At 30.8% G+C, this 24004-nt stretch overlaps 1 protein-coding gene across 1 annotated transcript; it reads left to right on the forward strand.

Annotated features, from left to right (window-relative positions):
- Window positions 1-5208: 5208 nt before the first annotated feature.
- Window positions 5209-18557, forward strand: LOC132725278 (neuroendocrine convertase 2-like). Its single transcript, XM_060710375.1, has 21 exons — window positions 5209-5328; window positions 5520-5615; window positions 6954-7067; window positions 7337-7465; window positions 8031-8098; window positions 8389-8474; window positions 8962-9134; window positions 9509-9727; window positions 10232-10332; window positions 11014-11117; window positions 11561-11678; window positions 12212-12495; window positions 13047-13118; window positions 13605-13736; window positions 14541-14669; window positions 15042-15173; window positions 15816-15956; window positions 16494-16628; window positions 17266-17400; window positions 17839-17970; window positions 18290-18557. Exons 1-21 carry the CDS (start codon window positions 5215-5217, stop codon window positions 18517-18519), a joined length of 2844 nt encoding a protein of 947 aa, XP_060566358.1. The 5' UTR covers window positions 5209-5214; the 3' UTR covers window positions 18520-18557.
- Window positions 18558-24004: the final 5447 nt, after the last annotated feature.

A 24004-nucleotide genomic window follows, 5' to 3' on the forward strand; every position in this document is an offset into this window, starting at 1 on the left:
TAAGCAAGGAAATTCAATAGGGACTTACAAAATTACCAACAAGATCATATTGATCTGTGTCTAGTCCGTCACCGACTAGAGCTACCACAACACCCTTTCCGGTGTATCCCATCTCCCATGCTTCATACACTCCCATTGATGGATACTGATCTTTGTGCTACAAAATACATTAATCAATACATTACAAATACATTTTATAGTTTAATAGTGTATTGTCTCATTCCAAGCATGTCATATATACAATATATCACAATGTTCAATCATATTAAAAAACATGTTGGTCCAATCTCGATAGATTTATAAGAGACATTTAAAAACATGATGATACTGGTAAAATATATTCTATAGCTAAAAACCAATTTACAAAAATGTACTTTATAACCAGGTTACATGTATATATAGCAGACATTTTTGTTTATTCCTTCATGAAAAAACAATATACTTCAAAAAATAATGCCCAGAATATTTGTGACAATACTACTGCAATTTACTTGTTATGTGAGTGAGGCTAAATATGTTCATACAAAAGCGTAAGTTTAGTGCAGCATACATGTACCGTACCCAGCATTGCTGTATAATTCTCATTATTCAGTAAAAGAGTAATCATGTTCCAAATGAATGCATATATCATGGAGTATAAGGTTGTAACCCAAAAAGCACTTGACTGTGAAAGGTGTGTGACCTAATATATTCGAATAAGTACATGATTATGCTAAATGTGTGATCCAATAAGTACATGATTAAACATGGTGTGTGACCCAAGGTACAAAATTCAGCATGATGTGTGATCCAATAAGTACATGATTGAACATGGTATGTGTCCTAATAAGTACAAGATTGTACATGATGCATAACCAAATAAGTACATGGTAGAACATGGTGCGTGAAAGGCCATTATTCTGCACTACCTTAAATGACAGTATAATGAATAATATTAACAATAATTGCTTGGTTGGATATATTTGACTGTATAGGGTGATCGCCTTCCAGCATGATACATTTGTGTGCCAGTGTAGATAACATTAGTAGGGTACAAACAAACTGCACTAAACTCAGCCTAAAAATCAACCATTTAAATCAAGCCTATACACAATATGTCTTCATATTCAATATCGATACACTGTGGCAATGTACTGCTATATCATTGCCACAATTAAATCTTCCTTCACAACCAAAATAAAACAAAAATATCTGTTTTACATCTTCAATTATAAAATATAAAACTAATTGCTGTTAAAAAATATGTACTATGTACACTTCTATTATTACATTTCTACTACTTTAATAAAGGATTAAAACATCCTATTTACACATAAACACATTCCTTCTTTGTAGTATCTGGAAGCAGGTTTTGGCACTAACTCTTATTACATTAGTATTACTAAATATAACTTTTAATTTCTCATCACTTTTCAGGTCAATAAAATTGTTAACAGCAACTGCAGCTTGTTCAAAAAGTACATTTCTTAAATCATTGTATAACTGACATTCTAGGATTACATGAGTTTCATCCTCTACCACATGACAAAATGGACATAGACGTCTATCTACCTGGAGATTTTCAAATCTTCCGGTTTCTATACGAATTGGTGCTACACCACATCTAAATTTGCTAAAAGCTGATCTGTGGCTAACAGGCAAAATCATTGTACAAAAAGGTTCAACACAATATTTTTCTTTAAATATACAATATGTCCGTAATTTATTCCGGCCTCTACCTGATGAGCCCGTCGGTGCATTAATTTTATCAAACCACTCTGTTTTAAACTTAGCAAACATACGTTCTTCTACAGCTTTAACAATATCATTCTTGGATATAGGCATGGATATATCATTATATATTGAAAGGTCTAACTCATTCAACTGTTTACGAACCCAAAAATACCAGTTTTTACATTTGTTTGACTTACAGGAGGCCCAGAGCGCAATTTGCTTATTTATTCTTGTAGTATTGGTACATGAGAGACGGGCCCAAAAATTGACTAATGACTTCCATTGTCGTACATGTGGCGGCACCCATCCCATATCACCAGAAACAGCTGCTGTTGGTGTGTATTTCCCCAACACCAAGAAAAAAACCTCATTGCCCGATGTTGCACTGCTGCAATACAGGAGTAATTTTTATGACCCCATATAGCAGCTCCGTAGGCAATAACCGGCCATACAACAGAGTCATATAATTTGGTAAAACCTCATAAGGCAAACCACCAATAACCTTGCATTTGCACTTGCATAAGTAGACCTAAGGCACGACTAGCGCTCTGAGCCACCATTTTAGCTGTTATACTAAAATCTAAATACTCATTTATTAACAATCCCAGATATGTATATTTGTCAGAATAAGAAATAATATGTTCACCACAACTAAATTCATGTTCTGATCGTGGCATAGACTCTGTTCGGAAGAGCATGACATTACATTTATCAGGATTAATACTCATATCATTTCGACCACACAAGTCATTCAATGCATTTAACAATAATTGTAGAGCATCTTCACTATCTGCCAGTAGAACGATATCATCTGCATATAGTAAAATGCATATCTTTTCTTCTCCAATATTCACACCCACATTAAATGACTTTAGATAGACAGCAAGGTCATTAACATATAAATTAAATAACAGAGGTGATAAAATACATCCTTGTCTTAAACCACATTTAACATCAAACCAGTCTGTTTCACAGATTTTTTGGAGTTTTTTACATAAAATAGTTGTTAAATACAACTTTTCTTGTATTTTTACGCAGTTCGAGTTAAAGCTTTCATCTTTTAATAATTGGCATATGACATAATTAAATAATTGTGCGTATATTGATATAAAAATAGATGAAATCAATTACAGATTAGATATAACAGCCATTGAAATTACAAATACAATAATTTGAGCCGCGTCACGACAAAAACAACATAATGGGTTGGCGACCAGCATGGATCCAGACTAGCATGAGCATTCGCGCAGTCTGATCAGGATCCATGTTGTTCGCTTATCAACTCAACTACAAGTGGAGAAACTGACAGCGAACAGCATGGATCCTGATCAGACTGCGCGGATGCGCAGACTGGTCTCGATCCATGTTGGTCGCAAACGCACTATATGTTGGTTTTGTTGTGTCGCGGCTCATATTATGTTCCTTTGATATGAATGTAACTCTAATAAGAATAAATTCAAAATTATCATTTTCATACATATATGTTGAATTATGTTTAAGACGGTGCTAGAGGGCACAGAGGGAATCTAGCATTTACCACTATCGCCCATGAACAGACTCAATAAAATCCAGACTTCAGCATTTGAATTTTCTCTGTGTTGTTTAGACTCCTATTTATCTAAATGTATTTTATAGTTTGAACTGGTTAGATTATTTTGTGCTGCAGATAAAAATTGATTAGTTTTTCATTTTGTCGTTTTAATTTTTAACTATTTCAGTCACATCCCTTTTCACTGAGCAGTATTTAACCAGAAAATGCACTGTTATTTTGAATAATATTTTTCCAAACACGAATGACACTTTGAATTCAACTGTGTTTTCAGTGTCTGTTTAAGTAAATCAATTCAAAGTTTTGTAGTCTGTTTAGTTAATATTGGTTGACAAATTGTATCTAAAAACAATATGTATGTTTTGTAAATACATATATTTTTTTATTTATTTTGACCTCAAGTTATCTTTTATCGTACATAGTCAAATTGAACTAAACGTTTTTAAATGTAAATGGTATTCACCGATTTCGTTTTTATGTGTAATTTCGGATTTAGCTTATATAATCACATGATATATTGATTAAAATAGAGTAAGTAGAAACTTAACAGTATTTGTAATTTATTTACATAGTTCCATTTTTATTATTAAAATAAATAATTCTAAAAAGATACTACAGGAAACTCCGCTCATAAAGATATTCAGGAGACCGCCGAATTTATATCGGTATATCCGGACATCGTTATATCCGAGAGGCAACCAATTTAAAAACAAGAGTAAACTGCGCCAACAGCATCGTTATAAGCGGTATATCGGTATAAGCGTTTCAACGTTATAAGCGATATCGATATAAGTGAATTTTACTGTAGTATTTAAACTTGCATTTTACTTACCAGATGCCATTGCATAGACCATAGCGGATTGTTAACAGTCAAATTTACAGCCTTTTCTGTATTTGAATATCTCTCCATAAGTGACGTCTTTGCTGTCGTTTCCGCTGGTTTCTCAGCCAACGATTTTATCTTTTTCAACTTTAAACGTTTCCTTTCTGATGATTCATCATTTTTGCAATGATTATAGTCCGCAATGAAAACAAAACATATAAAATTAAAAACAAACAAACGCTTCATTTTAAGTTTGTAATCTGCATTAAAAAATAAATAAAGACAATAGATATGTCTTCCAGTTTTCAATTCACAATAAAATTGGTCTGTTCAGAAACTACATGTTAAACTTTGTAAAGACAACATTTATCCTATCGTGTTAAAACAAGCGGGCTGTCGATCAAGTCCTTGTATTGGTTGTTACAACATGTGAACCGATTTTCCCCGGCTGTTTGGAAAAACAATCAACATGATTTTATAAGATATCAAATTTAATTGAAAAGTGGCTACTTTATTATCATTATCATTTTGCAATTATTTTACTTTTACTTCATTCGTTTCATTAAACACACCTAAAAGAAATGGGAAGTTCGGAATATTCTGAATTAGACACTGGATTAATCTCTCAAATTGAATTCTTTCTGCAGTATAATGTTGCAATTGATATCTAATATGTAAACTCTCTTGTGGTTAATTAGATGGGCGCTTGTTCTGTAAAACGAAACCCAAGTAAAAAAAGATATTTTTTAAAATTTGTTGATGAAAGAGGGTTTTTCAATTGTATGAGATTGAAAAGTGACAGCATATTTGGTTTTAATGTTTTCTTTAATACAACGAGTAAAAGTCATCACTTTATCATAGATAACTACAAACGGAAGGTTACTATCGTGTTTTTCTTTAAAACATCTAAGTAATTCATTGCGTACGCCATCTTTCTGTCTCAGACGCTAACAAAGGACTTCTATTTCGTTTGAATACGATTCAAAATTTAACAATGTTTCTAAGATTATGCTTGTTGTCTTCGTTAACGTTGTTTACAATTATGCCGAATACTAATGCAGAGGAAAGATCTGGGACACATACGCTGTCCAAAACCGAAAAATTGAAGAAAGCCGAATCATTACAAACAATGCAAGAAACTACCGAAAAGGAACACACCCATAGATACGTGATGTATTACAAAGGTGAGGACAAAGCGGCAAAGGCTCTTGGCAAAACATACGGACTGGAGTATATTAAAACGGTTTGTCATATATCAAAATCTTGTTTCATCTGATTATATTATTTGTTTCTTCTGACTTCAGACGAGATATTTAATGTAACCTTACCATAATTTGTTCCACTTTGTTTCGAAGTATCGAATAAAAGATTTGCCAAAAAAGTGTTAAGCCGGTCATAATTAAAAATCATAAATCACGTACGTTGTGTTTCCAGGTCTGCAAAGAGCATTTTACCTTCAAAGATAGTCTTTCTCGGACTCCAACAGAAATCGAAGAAGTAGTTAAAACAATGAAAGGCAAAGACACTAAGGTAATGATTATATACCTGAATTAAGAAAAATCAGGTTTGGTCTAAAAGGACAACCTGTAGTAACAACCTGTTTCTGAACACAGTGTACATTGTTTTATCAGCATAACATAACGTATTATGTCTAACATATCATCAAATAAAATAGATTTATTACAATATTATACCATGAACTAATTATTAAATAGATTTATTACAATATTATACCATGAACTAATTATTAAATAGATTTATTACAATATTATACCATGAACTAATTATTAAATAGATTTATTACAATATTATACCATGAACTAATTATTAAATAGATTTATTACAATATTATACCATGAACTAATTATTAAATAGATTTATTACAATATTATACCATGAACTAATTATTAAATAGATTTATTACAATATTATACCATGAACTAATTATTGAATAAATTTATTACAATATCATACCATGAACTAATTATTAAATAGATTTATTACAATATCATACCATGAACTAATTATTAAATAAATTTATTACAATATTATACCATGAACTAATTATTAAATAGATTTATTACAATATTATACCATGAACTAATTATTAAATAGATTTATTACAATATTATACCATGAACTAATTATTAAATAAATTTATTACAATATTATACCATGATTTTATTATTAAATAAATTTATTACAATATTATACCATGATTTTATTATTAAATAAATTTATTACAATATTATACCATGAACTAATTATTAAATAAAATTATTACAATATTATATTATGATCTCATTATTGTAACTTATGTTTTAGACCGTATACAATTCGTAATAGAAGTAAAATTAAATAAAAAGTAACTGTTTTGTTTTAAAGTATTCTTTTCACATGAACCTAATCTTTAACTATAGGACTTTAATATGTATTACCTTATGATATAATCAGTAAAAGCATGTATTAGCAACAGTTATAGATATAACGAGTAAGAAAAGATTATACAAAACTTTCATTGTACAAGAACGATGATTTTTCAATATAACTGACAACTATGTCAAAAAATGATTTGGTACATTTCTCTTATACAGTATTCCAGGTGAAATTTTTTCATTTTAATATTAAGTAAATATTTAACATGCTAATTTTAATAATTTCTTGAAAAAATTATTATACCAATTATTACTAATATTAAATTAATTTCAATGTTTTTATGACTAACATTAATGTAAACTTGTATTAATTTAGATCTAACGTTAATAATGAGAAGTTAAATATTTACCTTCTTGGCGTGTACGGGCCTGAAAAGTTACATTGTTCTCTTTTTATGATATAATTAACAAAAGCATATATTTTACCCAACAGCTTATAGATATATACGAAGATAAGAAAAGCAATCTACAAAGACTTTCATTTGTACCAGAACCGATGACTTCTTTCAATATAACTGACAACTATTGGTCAAAACAATGGCATTTGGTAATTCTTTTATACATCAATACATTAAGCATCAATTGGTCAGGTGGAAATTTTGCATAATTCATTTTAGATCTTAAGTAAAGTATTTAACAATGCTCAATACAGTTTAAGTTAATTGCTTGAAAAACATTTATAATGATACCAATTAAAGTATACTAACTATTGTTGTTATAAGCCATGTTTCTTAGTCTAAAATTGGATGTAAACTTGTATTTGATTTTAAGATCTCGATTTTTTCGTTAATAATCGAGAAGTTAAATATTTTACAGGAACCAGGAAAGAAACCTTCTATGGGCGTGTACGAGGCCTGGAAGAAAGGTTACTCTGGCAAGGGAGTTGTTATAGCAGTGCTGGACGATGGAATGGACATTAACCACATCGATTTAAAAGATAATTATGTAAAATATCTATTTGTTAAAATTGCTGTCCACAAACTGTTTAACAAGAAGACAGCACGACACTCATGTTCTTCGTTAAATTACAATTTAAGTTTTTATGAATTTTTATTCTTGTTAGCAAAATATTGTTCAATGGCCTACTGATTCTTCTGTCAAGAAGAGAGTGATTATTTCACTTTCTTCTCTTTTATGTTGTTTTCAATTTTCGTTGGATGTTGTTTTTTTAATTGACCATACTATTGCAGTCGTCTTGCAGTTTTAAGCACAACCTTGTTAAAAATATCTTGTAATAAAGAAGTCGGTCAAGAACAATAAAAGCAATAGTTAAAAGAAACAAAATTGCAAAAGCATATTGTCTAATTTCGTTCATGAAAAATAATGATGAAATATGCACTATTCCTAACGGCCCCCTAGCACCGGCTTAAGTGGTATTTAATCCTCAACACTAAAAGTATTACAATCAATGATCCCGAAAGAGCAGACAACTAAACAATACTAATGTGTAAGGTTCATTAATATTTACATCCTCATTTCCTGGATACAAGTATTGGTTTTTCCTCTTCAGAATGGTATACTTAGTAAGAATTTTGTTCATGACGAGATTGGAGGTATACATGTTGCAGATGATGACGGGTATGTTTAAATAAATAAATAAATAAATAAATAAATAAATAAATAAATAAATAAATAAATAAATAAATTATACCTCTTACTTGTTGAGTCATAAAAAGTAATGCTTAGAAGTTTTCTTAAATATGCGCCATGCACAAATAATTCTGGCTTGTATCGTACAACATTTTCATTACAAAAAAACTTTTTTAAATTTTCAGTTGACACATGAACAGATAAAAACATAGAAATGTTTGTCGTTCAAGGCATGCAAGTTTATGTAAATGTTTTCATTACAAAAACTTACTTTCCAGGCATGGAACACGATGTGCAGGCATTGCAGCCGCTGCCAAGAACGATAATTGTGTTATAGGAGTTGCCTACGAGGCTACAATAGCATGTAAGAAGATATTGTAATGTTATTCTCTCCAAGTTCTCCATTTACAAACAATATATCTATAATTTTTCAATAGAAATAAATAAAAGATATATTATGTCCGGATTATCTTCATTCCTTATAGTTTTGTTTTACAAAATTACTAATTAGCAATCATTCAAATTCATTTTATCGCAAAATAGCTAATAAAAAGACTTGTAAAAATGTAAATACTTGGTAAGTAAACAATGTGGTATGTTGCTCAATAAATGAACTGTTTATAAATATAATGACACAAATAATGAGGCAAGCGGGCGTTTTGGGGGATACATTATAAATGTATAAACATATAATGTATAAGATTAAATAAAGAACTTGTTAAACAGTAAAAACAAAGCACAACAAAAAGAAAATAAAAAAAGAAGACAAAAGTCCTTAATTTTATGTGTACCTTTATATGGAAAATGTTATCTTAAGCAATTTTGATAATTGCCCTTTTTGTATTATTAAGCTTTACGGATACTTGATGAGCAATCAACTGTGTCTGTTACTGTGGATGCTCTAACGCATGAACTAGACAAAATTGAAATCTTCAGCAATAGTTGGGGTTATCCTGGCAACGGATATGGATATGATCCGTTATTTGAAATGGAAGAGGCTGCTTTGATTCAAGGAATAACTACGGTAACGTTAGATATATGAGCAATTTAGCCTGTCCGATTTCTTGATAAATTTAAACATTAGTTTTTCTGTCTTGTTCACGCAAAAAGAAAAAGAAAAAATCCAACAGTCAATAATTACTTTCTCCTGACAAATGTTTCCAGCTTTATTTTGTTACAAAATTTCAGTAAAAGCTAACCATGTTTAAAAAAAAAACTTGTAATTTTGACGATCATTTTAAACAATCACATATTTCCCCTGATCCCCTGACTGTGGCAATTGGTAAATAAGGTAAAGGCTTCGATTTTGAACAATTACAATTTTAATGAGATTGTTTAGATGCAGAAGAGAATACAAACCATGCTGGTTTAGAACATTATATTGATGTATTGTAACAGGGGCGTAATGGCAAGGGAGCAATTTATATATTTGCTGCCGGTAACGACGGTGCGAAATTTGACGACTGTACAGCAGCAGGTCATATCAACAACATTTATACAATCAGCGTTAATGCACTGGACCCGGATGGTAGTCTAGCTAGTTATTCAGAGGAATGCACAAGTATGATGGTTGCAACATATGGAGGTGACAAACTCAACAGAACAAATAGTTTAATTGTGAGTGACATTTTCTGAGTGCCATTATACATATGGTTCTTTAATACGGGTATCCCAAGTTTAAGGAAGTCTGCGCGAGACTATCATATTATACTTTGGAATTGTGATTTATTTATAAGATGGTATGTTACCTTTTGCTTAAATGTTGCACATGCACAAAAATTTATCATAATGAACATGTACAATTTTGTAAACACAAATCTACATCAGTCGTTATATGTAAGCTTTAAAATAACATCTTATTCCTTTCCTCCATTGCTTTGAGTTATATTCAGCGTCTGCAAAAATGAAAATTAATTGTTAAACCGATTTTCGATTGCATAATTAATCATGTTTTAAGTGAAATCACAACATTCTGTATCACTGTATTATTAAAACTCTAAACAGCTTTAATGATAAATCATTTAGATCTCGCTAACAATAAGAGAGTACCTGTTATATCAACAATATTTTTGTAAATTGATTTAATACGAACACTGTTATAAAACAGCATTGTGTTTCCAGGCAACCACGATAAGAAATGATTCATGTACAGACGACTTTTTGGGGACATCAGCTGCATGCCCTATAGCTGCAGGCATTGTGGCATTTGCACTGCAAGCAAAGTAAGTCATTTCAAAATTGGACATGCCTTAATTAAATATATATCCTTGTACATCAATGTGTCTGATGATAGGCAATAGCAAATAATAATAATAAAAAAAACAAGTAAACTGTGTTCCTTGCTTACAGTTTTCTTGCCGTAACAGACCAAGATATTCTCATTGCACTCTACAAATTTCCCTTTATTCGAGCCATCATTTATAAAAAGCAAGCACTGTATTATTTTGTAATTAAAGATAATTTGATAGCTGTATGGAAATTACGCAACATGACTTTATGTGACTTTTATTGCAATGAAACAAGCAAACACTGAAGAAAGCAGAACAAATAAAATAAAAAATCACCCTAGTACCAACCCTTACCGTCCCTGTTGAGCCACTCCCCTCGGCTTCAGTCAGGACATTGGCAGCTTGTCCACTATCCAAATTACGGTTTACTTTTCGGCGTTACTTGTTTCTTTATATCATTTAATCGACGTATAAATGTTTCGATGAGTATGGAGAGTCTAGTCAAAGACTAAAACATCGTAGAGAATTTTATTTCAAAATGCATATACATGTAGTTAAATCTCGAATAAAGATATATACTCTAGTGCTATTTCTTGTGATCTTCAATCATCTTTTTACATTTATGTGTCAAGTAAAGTTACATATATATAAAGGGATGTTATATTTTCTATACAGCCCTGATCTAACATGGAGAGATGTTCAGTATCTTATAGCGATGACGTCATCTTATGAGGACGTACCAGGAGATATATACCAGACAAATGGTGCAGGGCTAAATGGTAAAGCAAGTTTAAATTCACTATCCTTAGTATTGTGCTTTTGTATTGTCATTTTTCATTAGACCATCTAAATGTTTATATAATTTAGATACACGGCATATGCTAATTTATGAATACATTTTTAATTTATTTTAGCAATGAAATGATGCTGTATCAAAAACTCATTTTAATAAAGAGTTTTTAAAAGGTTCTAGTATGTTGCAATATAACCCATGCCTTGCAACTTTGGATTTATAAGCATACAACTGTTCAATATCTTTGCCATATGAAACTTCAAATATTAAAGTTGAAAGATTTGCGTTACATTGAAGGCAAAAATAAATGCTTTTCATGTAACCAAGGTCGTCTTGTTTATCTGTTGTTGTTTTTGTTGTTGTTGTTGTGTTTGTTGTTGCTCAGCTTTGCTAATACTTTGTTTTGTCTTTTCAATATTATGACTACAGTCAGCGTATCTCACGGGTTTGGATTGATGAACGCCGACAGAATGGTCATGGCTGCAGAGTCATGGACAACTGTACCTGACAAAATAATATGTGTTGGTAAAACACAAATTGTCAACGAGTATGTATTTACGGTGAAATAAGAATAATAAAAGATATAGTAGTAACAAAAATGATTCTGCGTTTATAAACAACTGAATAAACAATTGGCTTTCAAGCACAAGTGTATTATGTAAAGGAAAGATTTTAGTCAATAGCAAAAGGTGTTTATGTTAAGATGCCGTAGTAAACCTTTTTTAACTAGTTTTGTGATTTGTGATATTTTCTGATAGCTCATTCAGTGCAGAACAATCATCTATTCTTAGAAATAACACAGCGTACACTGATTAACTTTTACTTATAATTTTCGTATAGTACTTGTAATTACAAATAATTAATGATATTGATTATTTCCTCGGCAAATAGGAAAGGTAATAGTAGTAAATTCACCGGAAGTGAATGTGTAAACCAACAACTTACGGTCGAAAAGAAAACAAAACAAACCCGTAATGTTACCAAAGCTCATCAATGTAGATATTAATGTATATATGTCTACACACTATGTGCTTTTTCTTTATAAACTAAACTGATATATAAGTGACTTATCTGTTTCAGGTGCTGTACAGATTTTATTGAAGCTAAATACGATGTACAAAACTGCCATATAAAGCATTTAGAACATGTAGAAGTACACGTGTATTTTGAAGCAATTTGGCGGGAATACATAGAACTTCATCTTATATCACCGTTTGGAACTGATAGCAGGATTTTGCGTCAGAGAAGGGCAGATTTCGAAACATCAGCTGTTGATTGGACGTTTCTGACAGTGTTTAATTGGGGTGAGGATCCTACTGGAAACTGGACCATCAGGATGGATGACTTTCTTACATGTGATAACGGTAAGTAATGGTGTCAGTATACTTAACCGTTATTATGCTAAGGAAATTGTCGTCTGCTAAAAATATCTTTTGCTTTATGATTAAATTTCTGAAATTCCGAGGAAATATAGTCTGAAAGTCAAATAGTTTTGAATTTGACCACACGGCGACCTACTGGGCGTAGGTTTTCGATAGCATTTATGACCACAAACAGCAGACGCAGAATTTAATGGTTAATTTACAAAGAAATAAGTTCAAAAATTTGACAATACATTTCAAGATTTTGAATTACAACAGGACAGAACATGAATTTGTTTGGATAATATATCAAAATGAAATGTCTTAAATATCTATGTATCAATTTTCTCTTGATAGTGAGTGATAAGACCTGACGACATATGAAAAAATATTTTATTGATATAAACTATTAACAAAAGAATGAATACGGCAAAGTAATAGATTACATTTGTACAAAAAAATAAATGCTATATTTATGGTATATGGAATATAAACTGTCAAGATAAATACTATTTTATATATGTATTTAAGTGATATAATTTCTATTTTTCCAGAGATATATTTGTATACATGGTCGCTAACATTGCATGGTACAGTCACAGACCCAAAAGCTGGAACACCCAAAAGTAAGAGATGCCTTGATAGTAGAGCGAAGCTTGATAAAAATGCAAGCTTAGAAATTGTGTATCGAAATCAGCAATTACTGAATTCATTGTTTATGTCAGTCAGCGATTTAATGCAGAACTATTCTAGTACAAAATATATCGTTTATGAGTAAATTGAAATGGCTAAACGAAATCAGCCTCTTTTCTTAAAACTTAAAATAGTTTTTCCCCCACAAATATAAGAAATAAAACTGTTGCATTATATTAGTGTTGTTTCTTTCTACTAAAGCATTTCTTGTCTCTAATTAATATGAATTTAATTTTTGATATAAATAAGGATTACCCAGAGTTCCAATATTGATGTATTAACTTAAGGAACTAAAAGCAGTTTTAGTAATTAGAAGTTTTTTTCTCAAGATTCTTGAAAAAATAGAAGAGGATTTTAGAGGCAAGCTGTTTTGAAATAGATGTATTGCTATGACTATTACTATAACATTTATATTACAGACGGTACACTGGGAGGGTATTGTGGTGATGACGTAAGCTGTGTTGAAGATCTTCACTGTCTTCTGGGCTTTAATCTGTGTGTCTCGTGTAATATATCAGACTACAAAATCATCAACGGATACTGCGCTAAAGGTATTTATTGACATGACTTTTTCTTGTTTGTAACCCAAGAAACATTGCGCTTATAGTATTTGATATATGAATATATTTTACTCTTGTTTGTGGTTTTAGAAATGTACTTGATTTATTAACACAACTAGCTTGTTCTTGGTCATGGAAACGTTTTGCTAAATGCATTTGATTTATTAACATGACATCTCATTGTTGTTTCTGTTTTCGTGACTGCCGGGATGATTTGTTACAATATTTCAAGTGTCTAGGATTGAATACCGAATAAGCCGGTGCTGGGGTGCGTAAGGATTGTTACATTGATCAGAATTTAACCGAGTCTACAATTTGTAACTATTTGTGTTTGATTTAATTGTTCCCGGAGGACACTTCTAGAACGTTTCCTTATTTATGATCTTATAACATAAAATATGATTTTTTCCGAGATCCAAAAACTTTTTTTTTTTACAATTTTCTCAAGTACAATAGCCATTCTTTGGTGCGTTACGTTATTTTTTGATACTCTTACTTTTTTTAATAATAAAATCGTATTTTACCTTCGAGTCAAAAAGGTCCGAGTGGGAGCATCCAGCAAGTGCACCAAGACGTAGTATCCTTACATTGAAAACAATTGTGTTAATAGTATTCGACTTGCTCTTGTTTATGATCTTATAAAAATACATTTTTCATGTGATTTTAATGTACTTTAGATGAGTTGTATTAAATCTGACATTGACAATGTTGATATTCTTTCATCTAGTCATAACAATTTATTTATTCATTTTGTTTATTGTGATATATTTACGAATACTTGAACTTATTTTCCAGATAGAACAACTGGTGGATATTGTGATGATAACAACATATGTGAAGCTGAAGAGTCATGGTGCAATGATGATAATTTCTGTGAACAATGTGACACGAGTTTCCGCAGATACGAGGATAACTGTTATCAGGGTATAGTTATTTGTCATAAATAGCTGTTATCATTTGATATATTTGTATTTGTCACTCACTTCCACTTTAGACATATAAAAGGTACTTCAAAGATTATGGAATGCTTTGAATGACAAGACCCATTGAGTATTCCCAGTGAAAAATGTATATTGGCCAATATTGTAGAAAAGCGGAAACCTTCAAATACAATGCACAGAACTGGAAATTGAAGATGTTGCAGACTCGGTTTGATTGAGTTTGTTTATGGACGGAAGTGGAAAGTACAAGCAATCGTTCATGCTCCCTAGCACCGCCTTATGTATCATTCATCATACATACAATGTACATTGTAATATATAACACCAGTTGACGTAATTTTTCTTTGCTCTTTAGATGGCAAATTAGGCGGATTCTGTGATTACAGTTTGTCCTGCTCTGAGCCAGATGTTGGTTGTAATGGGCTGATAAACCGCTGTATAAACTGCACTAACGGATTCCATACTATACGTGGATATTGCACTGAAGGTAATACTACGGTGTACTGTTCACGACAGTTACAAGTTCGTCCTTTCAACGCAAAGATACGAGAAAGTGACATCTCTCCTCTTAGCTCTTACAAATCGTATTCAAACACGAAAATTGGAAATAATTAGCGACCTAGCTTTCACATGATATGATTCATAAACTTCTTTTTTTATCTCATCCCTAAGCACGTATTATATTATATATTCATGCTAGAAAAGGGCGATGTTTTTACTGCTGGGAATGGGACAGGCTATAAAATTGGACCTCTAGAATAAGAGCTTTGATCATTTGCGATAATGCAATACGACTTCCGTGTTATAATCGTTTGATAATGGCTTTTAAAAATTAATTCTAATGAACCTAAGACTATTATCAATAAAATACACGAAATTCTATATTACATAAATTTAATTAAATTTTAGGATCAATGACATAATTTGTTTGAAATTCGGAATAAAAATCGATGGCTTACAAACCTATATCTGTCAGATAATATACATACAGAAAAATGTCAATAAGCAAACAATTAATTAAAATAATGATTATTATCGGTAAAATTAATTGAAATAATGTTTATCATCGGTAGATTTAATTGAAATAATGATTATAATAGGTAATATGTGATATATTTTATAAATTTAGATGGAACAATATACGGATATTGTGATTCAGAGATACAATGTAACACGGAGGAATCTGAAGCATGTTCTCCGACGAATAATTGGTGCGTTACGTGTTATACGGACTATGGACAACACATCATAGATGGATTCTGTATTGACGGTAAATCTTCTGAGTTATATACACATAAAATAATAATAATAATAATAATAATAATAATAATAATAATAATAAGAATAATAATAATAATAATTAGAATAATGATGATACTACAAAATGTAATAATAATTAGAATAATGATAATAATAATAATAATAATAATAAAGACAATAATAATAATAATTATAATATAATAATAATAATAATAATTTGTTTTTCATTGCATCATTTATGCTTATGAGATTTATGAAAAAATGGTCAAATTTAAAAGGTGGCAAATATGATATAAACCTACTTCTTCAGCATCATTTTCAAAGTCTAAGGATTTCTGGGGTTACTGTACTACATGATGAGGATATATATATCAGTTTAAAACTGATATACAATGTACATTTATATACCATTAATACCTGTAGCATATAAATAGAACTGTTGAAGCCAGAAAGAAAATAGGAAAATATTAACGTTTTCACTTTTTTTATTCGAAGATCCTTTTTCCCATTATTGGTTACTAGTTTGCCTTGTTAATCATTTCTTCAGACGGAACGATTGGCGGATTTTGCAGTGATCTTGTACCATGTACAGACGGTGTTAGCGGGTGTGATCTAGAGATGAACAGGTGTGTAGCGTGTACAACCGAGGGTTTCCACATTATCAATAGCATTTGCAGAAAAGGTAATGATTTAACTTTGTCTTCCTTGTTGAAATATTTTAGAATTACAAGCTTGAGGCTATTTTGTATACAAGTTTTATCAATATAGGGGCTTCTTAATATCTGTTACCTGTAATTACTCGCCCCTCATCCGCTCTTGGTCAAAATCCCGTCAGGGACTTGAAGTCTTTAATATAAGGAAGGTATCTTAAGTAGCTTACGGAAGGTCTGTGGTTCTACATTGGTGCCCGCTCGTGCCTTAAATAATGCCGAGGTCTTCCTCCTCTAAAAAGTGGAAAGTCGCTTTATGACTAGTGCCGGTATGTACTTAAATTCCAACGAACCAAAAACAATTCAAACATATTATTTTTTCACTATTTATGATTAAGAGACTATTTTTGATACTTTCTTTAAAAAATTACATTTCTAAATTTTCACTATAAATAAAAGTAAAGTAATATTAATGTGTCATTGGCGTAAAAAACCCCAACTTAAAATGTTAAGTATTTTAAAAGGTTTTGGGCCAAGACTATTCCATACCGAAGAAAAAACAGTCTAATACAAATGAATTAATGTAGCTGAGTTATGTAAAATAACAACTGGTTTTGCCATACACATATATTAAAATTATAATATAACTTGTCGTTTTTGTCCATCAAGATGGTTTACTACACGGTTATTGTAACGAGACTGTTAAATGTCCAGACGACATAGGGTGTCACCATCAGCTGAATGTTTGTATCGTATGTTCAACCCCCAATTATCGCATTGTAGGCGATGGATTCTGTAGGGAAGGTTCTTGTTGTTGTTCCATGTTTTTCATTTGCAAATATCGTAATATTTCAATATGTTAATGTTAGTTTAAACAAATTTTTTATTCATAATATAGTTTCATTTTTAATAACAAATTAGATCAAAGAAATCTCACTGATTATGTCAAATGCTGGAAAGGATCATTTTAATTTGTGTCTGATTTGGTTTTTCTTTAGTTTGGATATTGCTTTTGTTTGATTTCAATGCCAACGGAATGCAACTTTTTCTTTATAGCAACATATTGCATCTAAAAGATGTGATGTTTCGAGGTCCTTTCATTAATGCTCTGATATGTTTTGTTCAGACCATCTCCTTTGTTAATTTTCTTTGTCTTTAGATGAATTCTTATTGTTATATTGAAATAATCAGCAACATATTTTAGTTTCAATATATATAATATCAACCGACTTGTTTGGACAGATGGGTCAGCAGGTGGCTATTGTGATACTAATATAACGTGTGGACAAGCATTGTCGGGTTGTATGAAAGACACGAACACGTGCGGTATTTGTTATGCTGGATATCACCTTGACAACGAATTTTGTATTCAAGGTATTTGTCTATCATTGAATACATTGAATTGTCGAAGAATGAAATCCTTATAAGAATATACAAAACGTACATTTGCTCGTACCAAAATTTCGGATGGTATTACGCTTTTTTTGTCGTACATGCCTTTTTCGATGAGGTAAATATTTGTATATAGCAAACTGATTGTAGTTTGGTGTGAGAAAACAACATTTTTTTAACAACCGATTATCAACGTACTTTGTAATCTCTTATTAAACACAAAAACAATATTATAATTTACGGGAAAGGCAAGTTTTCTGTGTACGATACGTTTACATATTGATATTTCACGCCATTTCAGGTCGGTTTACTGACAACAAAATTCCCAAGATTGACGATGTTTCACGATATTTTATGATAATCGGTTGTTTATTTGGCGGAACAACTTCCGGTATAGCTATTTCTGCTCCTATATGCTTCATTATAGTTAGAATACTATTTCCTCCAAAACAGAAACCTGTCACCATCAATGGAAAAGGTACCTTCAAGACTGAGGGAGAAATTAACAAAGGATTTGTGTCGCAAAACTAATGCGCAATCAACTTTTTGATACTTTGAAGATTTAGTTGTATTACATGATGAGGACTTATACCTGTTAAAACCGATAGACTGTGTACATGTATACCTGTGAAGCTAGAAAGAAAATAGGAAAATACGAACGTTTTCACTTTTTGTCTTATTCGACGATCCTTTTCCCACTATTCCATATACTATTGGTTACTGGTTTGTCTTTTTATTGATTTCTTCAGATTTTTTTTTGTCTCACAAAACTAACGCGCAACCAACATTTTGATACTTAAAAGATTTAGTTGTAATACCTCTCAAAAATTGTTTCATGATAAAATGAAATTGTAGTCATTCATGCGTAAAAACGTTGTTCAGTGTACAAATTTTGTGATTTAGTCTAGCAGGAGACGCCCACTTTCCACAGAAAATAACCATAAATTCAAAAAAGACAACGCAGAAATGTCTATTACTATAATGGTTAATAGGGTGAATTTTTTGTGAATAAGTTTGTAAATTACATATATGTCGTCGTTATGATTATTTTGAAAATTGATTTAATGAATCATTTTTATACCATGTCAGCTAAATATTCACAATAATTGATTTTCACGTCTAGATTTTTATAGCTTATTGTATTTATGATAGAAAATTTAATACAAATGTTATAACTACCAACCATAATAGTGGACAAAAGATGTAAATATTTTGATAAAATTCTTTCGCCGAAACGTTTATAAAAGTCTTACATGAAAGTGTGTGTGTTTTTTCCCATAAAATTTAACACTCCTCATTAGAAAACAAACATGGATCAAACAGTTATTTTCATTACATCTTAAGTTGTGTAGTTACTCTATGCATTTTTTTCCACTTTTACATATAGTTTGTTAAAACATAATTATTTTCTTTATAAATAATTTGTTATTTTTTCTATAATAGGACTTTATTATTCAATGGTTGCTATTGGTTCAGTTTTGTTGCTTTTTCTCATGAAAATGTTGCGTTTTTATTGTATATGTGTTTAGATAAGAGACTCTTTTTTAAAATGTCTTTGTTATTATTTTCTAACTCACTATAATCAATAGAAAAGAATGTCTAAAATACCTCAACCATCTGAGAGAAATGATATGATGTCAATCACAGACAGAAAATTTTAAAGATATTTAAGTCAATATAAAAACACCATGGAACAAGAAGAATTCAGAATATTTTAACCGTAAAGATTATAGTTGTCGTATACATTCAAATATTTTATATCAGGGTTGCATACACCACGTGATATATGACGTTAGTTTTGAAATACCACATTCAGCATGTTGGCCTCTATTCGATGGAAAAATCAAAAGCCCTGAAAAGTTCTAAAAGACACTGACTTCATCTGAAATTAAACAATTTTGAATTGACTTTCTCGTTTTAAATGGCAGAAAATCAGCTTAAGATTATATTGGAATGAATGAATGAATGAATGAATAAATGAACGAATCAATCAATCAATCAATCAATCAATCAATCAATCAATCAATCAATCAATCAATCAATCAATCAAATTATGCATACAATAAATTAAAAAAATATAAATAAATATATAAACCAATTATCTAAATAAATAAAAAAAATAGAACCTGAAAACAAGAGTAAACGTAACAAAAAAGTAAAGTTTTAAAACTGATACTGACACTGAGAAATAAGACATTATACTGATACAAGTGTATCACAAAGGTCAGAAAATAGTTCATTAAAATAATTTCATTGATATATATGTCATACTAGTTAATGTTTCGATAACCGATATAATAATACCTAATACTATGTCACTTTAACCGAACAGTTGAATTTCTTTCATCAACAACAATGTTATCAGTTGCCTGATGACCTTTTATGACAAGATATCTAAGGATAATGAACTCAATATCGACTAATATCGGGGAATAAAGCAATAGTTTCCATCTTTAATTGAAGGTTCCAAGATGACCGCGGTATGGACACATTTGATAATGTTTCCTACTTCAAATTTTACCCTTCCGGCCGGTGCTAGGGGGCGTGCACGGTAACTTTTTAAATCCGTCTATGAACATGCTCAATCAAATCGAGTATGAAACATTTTTAAATTGTGCCGTTTTGGACGTTGTTTAGGGATTTTTTATTTCTATTTTTTTTTACATTTTGCTTAAACCACTTTTGGCACATTTTTGACACGCGGAGAGTGTGTTTTCCAGTGAGACGTCATTATTCGAGAAATACAAATATGGTTGTTGCATAATTGCTAATTAATTAGTGTCCGTAAAATCCATGGGTAATGATTCGCAATTAGGAACGGCATTAATATTCACTTTGAATACTGTAAATAGAATGTAATATCATCTTATTTATGTCAAGAACGAGGAGTTTACTTCATAAGTTATTCACTATACATATGATATGAAAAAAGTTACCAAAGCTCATGTTTCCGCTGTGAAATGCCGTTCACAACAAGAGTAGTTTTTAGCTTTACTTGATAAGATTTGTAAAGATTATTACAATTGTTATATGTTATAATTCACTTCCATGCAATGTCCACGGAGTTTGACCAAAAGATATAAATTTCTAGCCAAAAGTGGGTCACTGTACGGCTGTCAGTGAGAACCTTAATGTACTGTAACCTAAGACAACAATGAAAGGAGGTAGCCCTTAGAAGGGCTGTTTGTGCCAAGCAAAGGTCCTGCCTTAAAAGCCGTCATTCGTACTAGGGGCTCAAAGAGCAAAACGCCTGCCTTACAAGCCGTCATTCGTACTAGGGGCTCAAAGAGCAAAACGCCTGCCTTACAAGCCGTCATTCGTACTAGGGGCTCAAAGGGCAAAGCGACTGCCTTACATGCCGTCATTCGTACTAGGGGCTCACGCAACCTCGACTCTGCCTACTTTGTAGGGCAACTCCCATCGGCTTTAGTCGGGACACCGGCAGTTAACTTCGTCAAGTGTAAATGGGTGCGTATGATAATAAGATGTTAGTTATTATATAATTACAGATATCGTTTTAATCAAAAAGACGAAAATAGACATACATGTATAAGCATTTGTAAATAAATATCTCGAATTTGACCTCGACATCATTATATACGATTATAACTGTGCTACTATTTAATGACCTCTAACTTAATACATGAAAAATAAAAATATTTTTTATATATAGATGTTTGACTATTTTTTTCTTAAAAAAGAAACCCCATGTAACAAAAATTGGTTGCTGATTTCTATTTAAAACTTTGAGTCAATTTTTTACTTAATCTTTAAAATTTTTTTTTTGATGCAAAATTTTTCCCGGGAATTTAAATTGGGCATTTAAAACTATAAATTTAAACAAAATAAAAAATGGGAAAAAATAAAGGGAGACAATAAAGTTAAGAGTAAATGGGAATGAATGAACGAAACAAACAAACAAACAAACAATCAATCAAATTTTTACACAAATTATTCAGAAAGAGATACCCGAAGAAGACTGTTGAGAGTCAAAACGTACTGTGTTTTTTTAAATAAACAATACATTTTAAATACTGGAGTTGATTTCTATATTCAAACGTACAGGAAAATAAAAAAGCAAACAATGATCGATAAATGTAAAAACAATAACATGACAAAATGGTTTACATATCTCTACCAGATTAAAGTAAGATCTGGATCTTGTTTTTATTATTAATATTATTACTGATATATGAACAAGCGTGTTTAAACTTAATATTTAATCTATTACTTAAAGAAAATAAGAATGCATTTTCTCAGTTCTTCTTAAGTTAACACATAAAAATACCAATAAATATTAGTTTTTGTTATAAAAGCAAAACAATAAAATTTTTGTTAAATAAGTTTTGTAATAAAAACAATTTGTAAATAAAACACAAACATATTTCTGGATCATTATAGGTATTACATGTATAACATTTTCTATTCGTTGACCTCGTCAGCATATTAGTAAATAGTTTCACTATTGTCAGTCCTTGTCAACCTTTTGAACCATACCCGTACAAACCGTGCCATCCCATCTGGAACAAAATGAAAACAATAAAGTAAAATAACTGGATTTTTCACATTTACGACCATCTCATTGTGGGTGCCTAAGGCATTTATACCATCACATACTAAGTGGCACCTATAAAATGTTGCCCCTTACATAACCCAGTCTGCTCTTGTCTCAGTTTTGCAGGAATTATTGTACACACACAATCATAGTCCGATATAATGTTTAGTCATTAATTTTCAGTCATTAGTTCAAATTGGTTAAAAAGGAAATGTTTGCTCGTCCATATGGTTCAGCGCGGTGGCAATGGAAAATTACTCATTGTTGTTTTATTTTCTTGTCATACTGGTACGCTGCTTTAAGAATAAATGCTGCTTCAGGCGGTGACATGTAGTCTACAAGCAAGAGGGATGGAGCACATTTCATTTATCCTCATGAACAGTTTTAATCAATCTGCTTTTGCAATTTTCACGTTTTTTACTTCTGCTACAATTACCCTCTATGTATTTACGTCTTTTTATAGCATAATTCATATTTAAACAAAAACAAAAACAACAACAACAACAAAAAAATACATTTAAAAATATCTCTATTTCTCTAAGTACATAATAGTTAGACTCTACTTACCGAATGACCTGAAGACAGACATCCCATTGAAAAATTCACCGTTTTGTTCATCCTCAGCGTGTTCCGTGGGAAAACACCTTACAAATGACATCATCACTACAGACACAATTACTGCACACAAGACAACACGAGCAAGCTGTAACTCCATTTTGTTCACAGATGATACAGTTTATCTCAATGTTAAACGTGTAATTTTGTATTTTCAAAAATTATGCATTCATTTTAACAATCAGATTTCCCTCCAAAATTTCTTATGTTAGTATTAGTTTGTGTAGATTAACAATCTTATCAAAATTTAAGTGAAACGTGTATGCTCAACTGATTTATATTTAAATAAACCATACGTTCTAAATTTCGGAAAGATAATTCCGCCTTTCATATCATTTTGATATGTAAAAAAACCTTTAATTGAGATTTATTATATACACAAAGTTTTGATAACGCAAGAGATTCATCTTCATCAATTAATGGTGGCGCTCTTGTTAGTTAACTTACAATGCATTAAAGAAAAATTAATGTTATTCAATATCTAATTTCATACTTACTAGAGTTTGTTTTCGAAATTGTGTAAACCGAAATATTTATTATTTTGTTACTTTTTAATACAACCATGACTTAATGTTTAATTGATGTATTACGAGATTTACATGTAACTGTATAAGTTAAATAAAATCTTCTTCTTCATCATCATTCTCATTTTATAACGGAACATATCAAAGTATTAAGGAGCAGACAACCTAATGCTAACTGATCTATTACGGATAATTCATGAAACGAATTAAATCTTATTTCGATTACAGGAAATTTATTGTCTCTGCATAAACCTGTCCAACTAATAAAAAGATCAGATTTTATCTTCTAACTTCAAAATTTCTTAAAGATGGTCGTGATATG

This window comes from Ruditapes philippinarum, unplaced genomic scaffold, assembly GCF_026571515.1.
Source record: "Ruditapes philippinarum isolate M1 unplaced genomic scaffold, ASM2657151v2 ctg6108_1_1_1_1, whole genome shotgun sequence".
In the NCBI taxonomy this organism is placed as follows: Eukaryota; Metazoa; Mollusca; class Bivalvia; order Venerida; family Veneridae; genus Ruditapes; species Ruditapes philippinarum.

Coding starts and splice junctions, on each gene's coding strand:
- LOC132725278 (XM_060710375.1), top strand. CDS start 5,215: ATGCAAGAAACTACCGAAAAGGAACACACCCATAGATACGTGATGTAT. Junction 9,728..10,231: donor ACAGAACAAATAGTTTAATT/GTGAGTGACATT, acceptor TTGTGTTTCCAG/GCAACCACGATAAGAAATGA. Junction 17,401..17,838: donor CGATGGATTCTGTAGGGAAG/GTTCTTGTTGTT, acceptor TTGTTTGGACAG/ATGGGTCAGCAGGTGGCTAT.